Consider the following 13,386-nt stretch of genomic DNA (forward strand, 5'->3'; position numbering starts at 1 on the left):
TATATATATATATATATATATATATAACATATATTAATTATAGGAACTAGCTCACATGATTATGGAGGCTGAGAAGGCCCATGATTTGCTATCTGCAAGTTGGAGAACCCAGAAAGCCAGTGGTGTAATTATCTGAAAGCCTGAGAACCAGGAGTGCCAATGTCTGAGGGCAGAAGATGGATGTCTCAGCTCCAACAGGAGAGAGAACAAATTCACCCTTCCTCTGCCTTTTGTTCTATCCAGGCTCTCAACTGATTGGATGATGGCCATCTACATGGGTGAGGGTAGATCTTCATTACTACCGATTCAAATGCTCATCTCTTCCAGACACACTCTCAAAGGTACTCTGAGAAAGCTTTATAGCTATCTGGGCATCACTTAACCCAGTCAATAATTATGGATATATAATTAACCATTACAGTCTTGATATAGCGATGTTCCCATCACTCTCTCTGAGTTCTGCCAGTGAGCTGCAAAGCTGCTAGGTAAGGCCTCAGGCCCAAGCAGTGCTCTTCAGCCCATAGAACCAGAAGCCCTGCATTTGGGAGAAGCTAGGGGATTTCCTGGCCATAAATAAGGTTGTGGTTTCGGTCCCCCACTGGCTATGATCATGGTTTGCTTATCTCTGTAGTGAGAACACAGAGGGGAAAGAAGGACTCAGACTCTGGGAATAAACCCTACCACCTCTGGAAACACACAGGAGAGGCACCACACTTCTTTTTTGTGCAGCCCACAGCTCCTGGCACATCACAGTGAGTTCCAACGTGGATATCTCACTGGAATGAAGCCACAGGAAATGATTAGGTACCTTTTTGTGCCCTCACAACCCAAAAAAGCTGTGAGGTTTGCCTTTGGTCTAAACAAATTCTGTGTCTGTTCCTATATCACCTCTTCTGCCCATCTCAGTTCCCACACTCTTCTACTACACTTGAAACAAAATATAACCCTGATCCATCATTCACCCCGAGATATAAATAGCTGATTACAGTTAAACTATTACTCTTATTAGGAGCATTGCCTCTTCTCCTTTTCTAAGACAACATCTCGCCCTGTTGACCAGGCTGGAGTGCAGTGGTGCGATCTCAGCTCACAGCAGCCTTGACCTCCAGGGCTCAAGTGATCCTCCCACCTCAGCCTCCTGGGTATCTGGGACTACAGGTGCGCAGCCCACATATCTGGTTAATGTTTCTATTTTTTTGTAGAGATGGGGTTTTGCTGTGTTGCCAAGGCTGGTCTCAAACTTCTGGGCTCAAGCAATCTGCCTGCCTCAGCCTCCCAAAGTGCTGGGATTACAGGCATTAGCACCCACATATGGCCAAGGAGCATCTCTATATTAACAAGGATCAAAGCCTTGAGCTATGGGAATGAGATAGGTGCAGTTTTAGAACAATGAGTGAAGGAAGGGAGCTTTGCAGTCTTTGGGACCTCCTAGAAATGACCTTTCATGTTAGCCAGTCCTCTTTTTCTGTATCCCTAATACTACCTCTTATCGAAGTTAGCATGATTTCACCACGTTATCACCAGGAAGAAAGTGAGGTGCTGCATTCCTCATCTGGCTGGGCTGGTCACGTGGGACTCATAATCATAGGAATGAAGATGGAGATGTCTTGGATTAAGTAGGACCTTGAATTAACTCATGTGCATATTCTAGTTAGGCTGTTGTGCTTCTGCTAGGTGATTGTGCTTTTTGGTACCATGAAGGAAAGAGGAAATGACTCAGACAAAAATGGGAGGAGTCAGGCTGCAGGAGTATGACACAAGTATAGCTAAGAGAGGAGAGGGCAGGCAGGACTTTGGGGTCATCCTTGTAGGACACTGACTCACACCAAGAGATGGCTAAAGAGTTAAAGTTCAAGGCCGGGCGCGGTGGCTCAAGCCTGTAATCCCAGCACTTTGGGAGGCCGAGACGGGCGGATCACGAGGTCAGGAGATCGAGACCATCCTGGCTAATACGGTGAAACCCCGTCTCTACTAAAAAAATACAAAAAACTAGCCGGGCGAGGTGGCGGGCGCCTGTAGTCCCAGCTACTCCGGAGGCTGAGGCAGGAGAATGGCGTGAACCCGGGAGGCGGAGCTTGCAGTGAGCTGAGATCTGGCCACTGCACTCCAGCCTGGGCGGCAGAGCGAGACTCCGTCTCAAAAAAAAAAAAAAAAAAAGTTCCACCTCTAACACGGCATCTAAAGCACTTTTAGGTTAGGGCCTCTCTTCTGTCTTTTCAGATTAATTTCCCATCATTCTCTTATAAACTTTTCTGCTCTCTGTCACTGAGTATACTTACTTTTCTCATAAAATGATTATGATCTTTAATACCTTTTAGATCTTTAATACTTTTGCACAATGTCTTATCTCAGCCAAAAATATTGTCCCATCTACCTGACTCTCCCTCTATTACCACTTCTAATCATTCTCCTTTCTTATCTCCAAACTATTAATCATCCATAAGGACTCTTCAAGCATCATCTTCTCTGAGAAGATGTCCTTCTCTATATCATAAAATGAAAACTGAACGTATCAGATGTTTAATTTCTTACTATATTTATTTTTTAAAAGTACATATGTGTTCAGATGGAAGTTATTTTATATGTATAGGAATAAAAAAGCAAAACAGAGACATTTAATTTCTAATTTATACAATTCATTATTTTAGTTTCTACAAAGAGCAGATATGATTCTTGTAATTAGAAAAAAAAATTTATTTAAATTAGGAGGAAGGATTAGCCATGAACTTTTTTGCCTCCCATATTTTCAAGAACCCCCTGAAATGAAATAGAGAAGTACAGAACAAGAGTAGAAAGGTATAACATCCTTTATTTTATATCAGAATTTCTCCGTATGGTCCCAAGATGGGCATTACAGCTCCAGGCATACATATTCACCCAGTAACTTCAGGAGAAACAAGTACAAACTAGAATAACTATTCCTTCTTTTGTGTTTAACAAAGGAACATTTTTGTAGAAGATCTTAGCTAAGTTTTTCTCCCATTTCATTAGGCAAAATAGGGTCATTTACCCCTTTTCAAACCAATCAAGAGATTCCTGGGCTCAGAGGAAGGTAACCTTTACTGAACACATACCCTCCTGAGGGAGGGAGAACACGCACAGTTGAGGCTCTGTTAATAAGAAAGTGGCTGGGAGAAATAAAATTGTTCCCACATTTAAGCCCTTTAACTCAATCTTCAAGCCCTCCTTTGCCTTCTAAACTCTTCTGCTGTTTTCATTAACCCTTTAGATCTGCAATCAACAATTAGCCTATATCTTCAGCACCTTCCCTGAATGTTTCCCTGACCTCCTTGTCTTTCTTTTCTTTTTTTAAATTTGTTTTTCCAGATGGAGTTTTGCTTTTTTTGCCCAGGCTGGAGTGCAGTGGTACGATCTCGGCTTACTGCAACCTCTGCCTCCCAGGTTCAAGCGATTCTCCCGCCTCAGCCTCCTGAGTAGCTGGGATTACAGGTGCACGTCACCATGCCCAGCTAATTTTTTGTATTTTTAGTAGAGGTGGGGTTTCATTATGTTGAACAGGCTGGTCTCAAACTCCCGACCTCAGGTGATCCACTGTCCTTGGCCTCCCAAAGTGCAGGGATTACAGGTGTGAGCCACCACGCCCAGCCAACCTCCTTGTCTTAACTGATTTCCTCTGAGGACTCTGCTAACCTGCAGGCTGTTTTATTTCCCATGACCCCACATATCTCATGACTAAAGTTCAGCTAGGAGGCCTTCTTACTCTCCACTGGCTCTTTCAAATGTATCTCATTCTTCTTCTTTCCAAACTAGCAGCTTTTTTGAAGCTTACACCAAAAGTCATCACCCACTACACCTTCTAGGCACTGTCATCTACAAAACTTTAGGTCATGCCTCTTCATTCATTAAAGTTGGAGGCCCCTAATATGCTGTATTTCCCACTATCCCTGTTCTTGTCATCATTCTTGGTGTGTAATTTTTGTATTTGGTTGGATGCAAAAGAAAGAAAAAACAACAACAACAAGATATTTAATCATCATGAAAACCATTCAAAGATTGCTTATCAACTTACGCATAATCCCAGAACTTTGGGAGGCCAAGGCGGGTGGATCACCTGAGGTCAGGAGTTTGAGACCAGCCTGGTCAACATGGCGAACCCCATCTCTACTAAAAGTACAAAAACTAGCCAGGTGTGGTGGTGGGAGCCTGTAATCCCAGCTACTCAGGAGGCTGAGGCAGGAGAATCACTTGAACCCGGGAGGTGGAGGTTGCAGGGAGCCGAGATTGTGCCACTGCACTCCAGTCTGGGCAACAGGGCAAGAGTCTGTCTCAAAACAACAACAACAACAACAACAACAACAACAACAACAACAACAAAAAACCTCTGCCATTCTACTGCATTGCATGAGCTATATGTAGACTGAGTCTCTCTTCAAGTGATGTTCATTCCTACTCATTCTTTTCCTGTATCACCAAAAAAGCACCCCAAAACAGACATTTTGAATTAACCTCTTGATATCTGATGTGCCTTGATAATAAATAGCCGAAATTTAGTAAGAACATTATAGCTGATTTATTCCTCATTACAATAGCTCTCTTAAGTTCATCCATAGACACTAACATGGAACCTTGTGATCTCATCACCCATCTGTTGTTACAGCACAGACGGGTAGAAAATAGAGATACTACTCAACTTATGGTGAGGTTATGTCCCTATAAACTCATTGAAAGTCAAAAATATTACTAAATTGAAAATGCATTTAGTACCCTGATAAATCCATCATAAAGTTGAAAAATTCTAAATCAAACAGTCATAAGTCAGGGATTGTCTGTTAACTGTAGTGTATATACTTCACTGGGTGTATTTGTCTGTAGGGTTTAACTGGAGTATTAGAAGAAAAGAAGACAAAGAATGGTGCAGAAAGATATTTTAAGAAATAATAAACAAGACCTTTCTAAAATAATGGAAGACATAAATTTACATTGTCAAGAAGCTCAGAGAGCCCAAACAGGCTAAATTTAAAGAAAACTATACCTAGACACATAGTAAAACTGCTGAAAATCAAAGACAAAAATGATACATGTTATATGATTTAATGACTAAACTTCTCGTAGGATGACAGCAGCTAGAAGACAGTGAAACATTTAAAGTTCTAAAAACTTCATGTGTGTTAGCAGAGTCAACCCAGAATTCTATATTCAGGAAAAATATGTTTAGAGAATAAAGTTGAAGTAAAGAATTTTATGGATGAAGAAAAACTAAGAATTTGTCACCATCAGAATCCACATTGCAGGAAATACTTAAGGAAGTTATTCAGACTCAACAGAAATAGCACAGGGCAACCTAAATCTTCAGAAACAAATCAAAAGCATCAAAAAAGATAAATATCTAAGAAACATGAAATACTAATTTTAACTTTAATTGGTTTACAATACATATAAATGTTCGAAGAACAAAATTATAACATTAGGACGGGCGGCGGTGGCTCAAGCCTGTAGTTCGGCGTTCGCCCCAGCAGCTGTTGGGAGGCCGAGACGGGCGGATCACGAGGTGCAGGAATGCGAGAACCATCCTGGTTAGACACGGTGAAACGCGACCGTCTCTAACTAAAAATAAGACAAAAACTAGGCCGGAGGCGAAAGTGGCGGGCCGGCGCTGTATCCCAGTACTCGGGAGGTACTGAGGCAGGAAATCCGTAAACTCGGGAGGCGGAGCTTGGCAGTGAGCTGAGATCTGGCACTGGCACTCCAGTCCGGGGGAGCAGAGCGAGACTCCGCCTCAAAAAAAAAAAAAAAAAAAAAAAAAAATAAAATAATAATAATAATAACATTAATATAGCATTTTTTGAGGTTTATATTTCATGTATGTATGATACATATGACAGCTACTTTATAAAGGATGGTGGAGGAGAGAGTAAATAGACATACAGAAATGTGAGTTTCTCCATTTTATATTAAGTGACAGTAGTAAATTTAAGCATACAGTGAAACATTATATATGTGTAATATAACCTTTAGAGTATCCACTAAAAAGTATAGCCAAAGAGGTATAGCCAAAAGATAAATTGAAATAAAATAAAATTTCATATATTTTCCCCACTATCAAAAAGTCAGAAAATGAGTAAAAGTACAGAAAGAAAACAGAAAACAAACCATAAAGTGGCAGACTTAAGTTTAATTATATCTATCAATAACTATATTATATGTTAATGGACTAAACACTCACAAGGCGGAGATTACCAGAGTGGACAGAAAAGCAAATATCTATTATATGTTGCCCACAGAGGGCGTACTTAAATTAAGATTACAAAAATGGATAAAACAGCAAGTAACAATTGTGTTCTCTCTATAGAGTGTACATTTTAATTCTAATGAAATTGATAGTTAAAAGTAAGTAGATGGAAGAAGACATCCTATATAAACATAAGTATTAGAAGGCTGACATGGCTCCATCCATATGAAATAAAATAGATTTTAAAACGTTATTACTAAAAAAAAAAAAACCAAAACATTATTACTAAAGATAATGAAGCACATTTCATAAAAATACAAGGTCATTCTGTTTTGAAGACGTAACAACATCCATGTGTATATGCCTAATGAATGAGCCTCAGAATACATAGAGCAAAAAGTGACCAAATTAATGGGACAAATAGACAATTTCGCATTCGTGGAGAAAACTATAACATACCTCTGGATTAAATCTGACCCCCTCCCAAATTAGTAAAGAAATAAAGGAATTACCCTAACGACCAGCTAAAAAAGAAAAATAATATGATCATATGAATTGATACAGAAAACGCACTTGACAAAATTCAACACCCATTCATGAAAAAACCCTCAGCAGTCTTGGAATAGAGGGGAGCTTTCTTGACAAAGAGCATCAACAAAATACCGACAGCTACGCCATACTTAATGGTGAAACTAAATCTTTCTCCTTAAGACCAGAAAAAAGAAAAGAATGTCCATTCTTACTACTCTTATTCAACAGAGTAACGGAAGTTCCAGTCAGCACAAAGAGGCAACTTTCCTTAAAAAAGTAAAAGGCACACAGATTAGAAAGTAAAAGAAATGAAACGTTCCCTTTTTGAAGATGACATTATTGTCTACATAGAAAATTCCAATGAATCTACAAGAAACAAACCAAAACAAACAAAAACAAACCAAATTCTTTCCCACCTTCCAGCCAAGTCCAGTGGCTCACACTTGTAATCCCAGAAATTTGGGAGGCCAACGTGGGAGGATCGCTTCACCCCAGGAGTTTGAAACCAGCCTGGGAAATATGGCAAGACTGTCTCAGAAAACACCCCCAAAATCAAAACAAACAAACAAACAAAACCTTCTTAGAGTTCAGCAAGGTCACAGGATGCAATATCAATACACAAACACAACTGTATTTCTATATGCTAACAACAGAGTATGTGGAAAGTGAAATTAAAACAAATTTGCAAATTTGCATTTGCTCCAAAGAAAATGAAATACTTAGATGTAAATCTAACAAAGCATATAAAGCATCTGCTTAATGCAAATTACAAAATGCTGATAAAAGAAGGATGATCTACAATTGGAAACATACCATGTTCATGTAATAGAAGACTGGACATAGCAAAAATGTCAATAATTCCCAAATTGCTCTATAGGATTAACGTAATTCCTATCAAAACTCCACCAATAGTTTTTAGACAAATATGTGTTTATTATATATTTTAAATGAAAAGGTAAGGGATATAGTATAGCTACAATAATAGTTTAAAAGAATAAGGTAAGAGGAATCATTCTATGTTTTGTTAAAATCTACTATATCACTTTCATAATCAGGACAGCACGGTACTGGATCAATAGGGCAGAATATAAAACTCAGAAACAGAATAAGACTCTGTCTCTACAGAAGAGAGAATCTAGAAATAGACTCACACAAATAAGCCCCATCAATTTTTAACAAAGATGCAAAAGCAATTAAATGAAAGAAGGATAACATTTTAACAAATGGTGATAGAGCAACTGGACATTCTTAAGCAAAAGAATAAACTCAACCTAAACCTTTCCTTATGCGCAAAATAACTCAAAATAGTTCAGAAACTTTAATGTAAAAGGTAAATTCTAAACCTTTGGGGGAAAAAAGAAGACAAAATTGGTCAAAGGCCAGATCAAAGAGTTCTTAGATATGAACCCAAAAGCATGATCCAAAAGAGAAAAATTGATAAATTAAACCTCATCAAAATAAGGTTTTAACTTCTGATCTGCAAATAAGGGTGGACAAACAGACAAATTATAGACTGGAAAAAAATATTTTTGTTCATTGCATTTCCAACAAAAGACTTATATCTAGAGTAGAGTTGACCCTTGAAACGACATAGGTTTGAACAGCATGGGTCCACTTCTATATCATTTTTTTTCCAATAAATATATTGGAATTTTTTTTTGAGATTTGCAGCAATTTTTAAAAAACTCATAAATGAACCACATAGCCTAGAAATATTTAAAAAGTAAGAAGAGGTTTGTCATGAATGCGTGAAGTACATGCAAATAATATCTATTTTATCATTTACTATTTTAAAATAACATTAATCTATTATAAAAAGTTAAAATGTATCAAAACGTATTCATACACTTACAGACTACATGGTGCCATTTGCAGTCTACAGAAATGTAAAGAAACATAAAGATACAATATAAAATCATAATTATGTAAAATTAACTGTAATACATTGTGTACTACAGTAATACTTTTGTAGCCACAGCTTATTGCTCTTGCAGTGAGCTCCTGCGGTGACTATCTGCTTAAACCACTGTGTGATGCTAATCATCTCCCTAACCATCACTACATGAACAGTTTCTTTCTCCCGTAAATGGCTTGTGGAAGTTTTAAAAAAAATGATGTCTCATGGTTCTCATGTAGTTCTCACCATGTTTACTACAACACTGTAAACCTTGAATAACACCATGGGATCCATACAAAGCGCCATTAATGAAACATTATAAGAAAAAGATGAACTGCTTGCTATACCATAGATTGAGGTCTGCAGCTGTGATTGCCCTCCGTTTTCAAGATAAATCCAGCATAAGGACTAATGTTAAAAAAAAAAAAAAAAAAAGGAATAATTTGTGAAGCAGTCATGGCAGCTGTGCCAACACGTGTGAAAACCTTGTACTTTTGCAAATTACCTTTTTCTCTTGTATTGAAAATGTAGCTTTTATGTGGGTATAGGATTGCTATAACAAAGGCATATCTATAGACTCTACTTAATGTGATTTGAGAAAAAGAAAAGTCATTCTATGATAATTTAAAGCAAAAGAAAGGTAAAGGTGGAGAATCCTATGCCTGCAAAAGATGGTTTGATAAATTTAGAAAGAAGTTTAACTTTTAAAGGAGGAGCAGCTTCTGCTCACCAAGAGGCAGTAGACAAGTTCTCAGATGACATGAAGAAAATTACTGAGGAGAAAGGATATCTGCCTGAACAGGTTTTTTAATGCAAATGAAAGTACCCTATTCTGGGGGTGGAGGGGGATGCTACAAAGGATATTTATGACTAAGGAAGAGATGTAAGCACTGAGATTTAAGGCAGGAAGGGATAGGAGAATTCTACTGTTTTGTGCAAATGCAGTTGGGTTTATGATAAGGACTGCCCTTATCTATGAAGCTGCTAACCCCCAAGCCTTGAAGGGAAAAGATAAACACCAGCTTTCAGCGTTTTGGTTGTACAACAAGAAGGCCTGGACAACAGAAACCCATGTTTTAGATTGATTCCACCCGTACTTTGTTCCTGCAGTCATGAAATACCTTGCCGGGAAGGGACTGCCTTTTAAAGTTCTTTTGGTATTGGAAGACACCTCTGGCTACCCAGAAACCCTGAGATCAAGTAGTCTACTTGCCCCCAAACACATCTCTCTAATTTGCCCCCTAGATCAAGGCGTCATAATAAGAATCTTTAAGGCTCATTGCACTCTGTTGAAAGGATTGTCAGTCCTATGGAAGAGAACCCCAATAGAACATCATGAAATTCTGAAAGAATTAACACCGTTGAAGATGCCATCATTGTTATAGAAAATGCTGTGAAAGCCATCAAGCCCAATACAATAAATTCCTGCTAAAGCAAACTGTGTGCAGATTTTGTACATGACTTCACGGGATTGATGACAGAACCAAATAAGGTAATCATGAAAGAGATTGTGGGCCGGGCGCGGTGGCTCAAGCCTGTAATCCCAGCACTTTGGGAGGCCGAGACAGGCGGATCACGAGGTCAGGAGATCGAGACCATCCTGGCCAACACGGTGAAACCCCGTCTCTACTAAAAAATACAAAAAACTAGCCGGGCGCGGTGGCGGGCGCCTCCCAGCTATTCGGGAGGCTGAGGCGGGAGAATGGCGTAAACCCGGGAGGCGGAGCTTGCAGTGAGCTGAGATCCGGCCACTGCACTCCAGCCTGGGCGACAGAGCGAGACTCCGTCTCAAAAAAAAAAAAAAAAAAAAAAAAAAAAAAAAAAAAAAAGTAAAACAGGTTGAGGGATGAAGAGTTTCATGTTAGTAATCTTGGAAAAATTCAAAGGTAACAGACACCAGAAAAATTAACAGAAGATGATTTGATGGAGATGAGTACTTCTAAACCAGTACCAGATGATGAGGAAGAAGACAGAAGAAGCAATGCCAGAAAACAAGATGACATTAGACAATCTGGCAGAAGGTTTTACATTATTAAAGACTGCCTTTGACTTCTTTTACAAAAAGGTCCTTTATACGATACGGGCACTAAAACTAAAGCAAATTCTGGAAGAAGAACTGGTAGTGTATAAAATATGTTTAGAGAAAAGAAAAGTAAAACCAGACATGATGTCTAAGAATTAAATGGAATGTGACTGCCTTTCCTGCCTCCCCTTCTCTACCTTCTCTGCCTCTGCCATCCTCGAGACAGCAAGACCAAACCCTTCTCTTCCTCCTCCTCCTCAGCCTACTCAATATGAAGACTGTGGGAAGACCTTTATGAAAATCTACATTCACTTAATGAATAGTAAATGTTTTTTCTCTTTCTTACGATTTGCTTAATATAATTTTATTTTTTCTAGCTTACTTTATTGTAAGAATACAGCATATAATACATATACAAAATACATGTTAATTGTCTATGTTATTGCTAAGGTCACTAGTAGGCTATTAATAGTTAAGTTTTGGGGGAGTTAAAAGTTATATGTGGATTTTTGACTGCATGGAGGGGTCAGCACCCTATGCCCACATTATTCAAGAGTCCACTCCATATAAAGAACTCTAAAAACTCCATAGGGGGGTTGGGAATGGTGGCTCATGCTTATAATCCTAGCACTCTGAGAGGGTGAGGTGGGTGGGTCACTTGAGCTCAGGAGTTCAAGACCAGCCTGGGCAAAATAATGAGACCCTGTCTCTACCAATCACAACAACAACAAAAATAAACAAATAAATAAAAATTAAAAAATTAGCTGCAAGTGGTGATGCATGTCTGTAGTCCCAGCTACTTAGGAGGCTGAGGTGGGAGAACCCCTTGAGCCTAGGACATGGAGGTTGCAGTGAGTTGAGATCACACCACTGTACTCCAGCCTGGGTGATGAAGTGAGATTCTGTCTCAAAACAACAACAACAACAAACAAAAAACTCCACAGGGGGAAAACAACATATATCTAAATAGAAAATAAGCCAAAGCTGTGAATAGACTTCTAAATTTATTTCTTTATTTTTAAATTTTATGGCTACCTACTACTTGTACATATGTATAGGGTATATGTGATATCTTGATACAAACATACAATAAGTAATGATCAAATCAGGGTAATTAGGATATCTATCACCTCAAACATTTATCATTTCTTTGAGTTCGGAACATTTCAAGTGCACTCTAGTTATTTTGAAATATATGGTAAATTATTGTTAACTATAGTTGCCCTATTGTGCTATGTAATACTAGATCTTATTCCTTCTATCTAACTATATTTTTGTACCCATTGAACCAACCTCTCAGTATTGTCCACCCTCCTCACTGCCCTTCCAGTTTCTGGTAACCATCATTCTATTCTCTATCTCCATGAGATCAATTTTTTTTAGCTCCCACATATGAGTTAGATCATGCAATATGTATCTTTCTGTGCCTGGCTTATTTCACTTAATATAATGACATTTAGTTCCATTCATGTTTCTACAGATGATAGGATTTTTTTCTTTTTTATGCTGAGTAATAATCCATCCTGTATATACACCATAATATTTGTTGATGGAAGTTGATCATCAAGTTGATTCGGTATCTTGGCTATTGTGAATACTGCTGTGATAAACATCAGAGTGCACATATCTCTTTGGAATACTGATTTCCTTACTTTGGGGTAGAAATGCAAAATGATGCAACCATTTTCACTTATCTTAGGCATTTTCTTAAAAAGTTAAACTTATCAAACTCAATCATTTCTAGAGAAATAAAACCACATATCCACAGAAAGACTTGTAAACATCTGTTCACAGCAGCTTTATTCACAATAGTCAAAAACTATAATCAACCCAAATTTCCATCAACTACACATTGCAGTATATCCATACAATGGAATTCTAGTCAGCAATAAAAATAATGAACTACTAATACATGCAACAATCTAGATGAATCTCAAAATCATTATTCTGAGTAAAAGAAGCTGGATACAAAAGAGCATGTACCATATGATTCCATTTAAATAAGATTCTAGAAAATGCAAATGAATCTCCAGTGACATAAAATGTATTAGTGATTGCCTAGTGCCAGAGATGGAGGGGGGTGGGGAATAAACTGCAAAGGGCATAATGGAATATTTTTGTAGCATGATGGAGGAGGCGGTTTGTTCAGTATAGCATACATCTGTCACAACGCTGAAATTGTAGGGTTCATAGGGATGCAGTTTCTTTTATGTAAATTACACTTCACTAATGCTGATTTTTAAAAAAAACACCCATTGAAAGAGTCTGAATACAGAAATAAATACTATGGCCATTGTTCTTAAGGAGTTTATGATCACTCCCCCGATTTCCACTGTTTTTCATGGTTAGAAGCTAGAGGATTTGCAATGACTCTTTCTGGTTTCATTTTGTCTTATTTGTCAATAACAAACTTATACCTGCAAGATGGGATAAAGGTTTAACTTTTGGCAGACAGAATCAGACACTTGGATCACTTTTCCACTAAATCACTTAGTCAACCAGCATCTAACTTTCTCTGACAGAATATGGTAGCTAAAAAATTGCTGATTAAAACCCAGGCACTGATGAACAAAGAATAACATTCAGTTAGATCCAAAGTTACATGAAGTTGAAACATCTCTCAATAAGCCAACCAGATACTTTTTGTTATGTAAAGTTAGGGAAGAAAGACCTACTTTTATAACATTCTAACAGATTTCACCCCAAGAGTGGTTTAAAGAGACATTAAAAAAAAAAAAAAAAACA

At 38.1% G+C, this 13,386-nt stretch overlaps 1 protein-coding gene across 1 annotated transcript in view; it reads right to left on the reverse strand.

The window, feature by feature from the left end:
- NAALAD2 (N-acetylated alpha-linked acidic dipeptidase 2) overlaps positions 1–13,386 on the reverse strand; it is a 60,235-nt gene that overhangs the window by 42,966 nt on the left and 3,883 nt on the right. Inside the window, 1 exon segment of the mRNA XM_017859058.1 lies at positions 1,310–1,356. Within this exon segment, the coding sequence (XP_017714547.1) occupies positions 1,310–1,356 (47 nt within the window).

This window comes from Rhinopithecus bieti, unplaced genomic scaffold (assembly GCF_001698545.2).
Source record: "Rhinopithecus bieti isolate Rb0 unplaced genomic scaffold, ASM169854v2 scaffold_49381, whole genome shotgun sequence".
In the NCBI taxonomy this organism is placed as follows: Eukaryota; Metazoa; Chordata; class Mammalia; order Primates; family Cercopithecidae; genus Rhinopithecus; species Rhinopithecus bieti.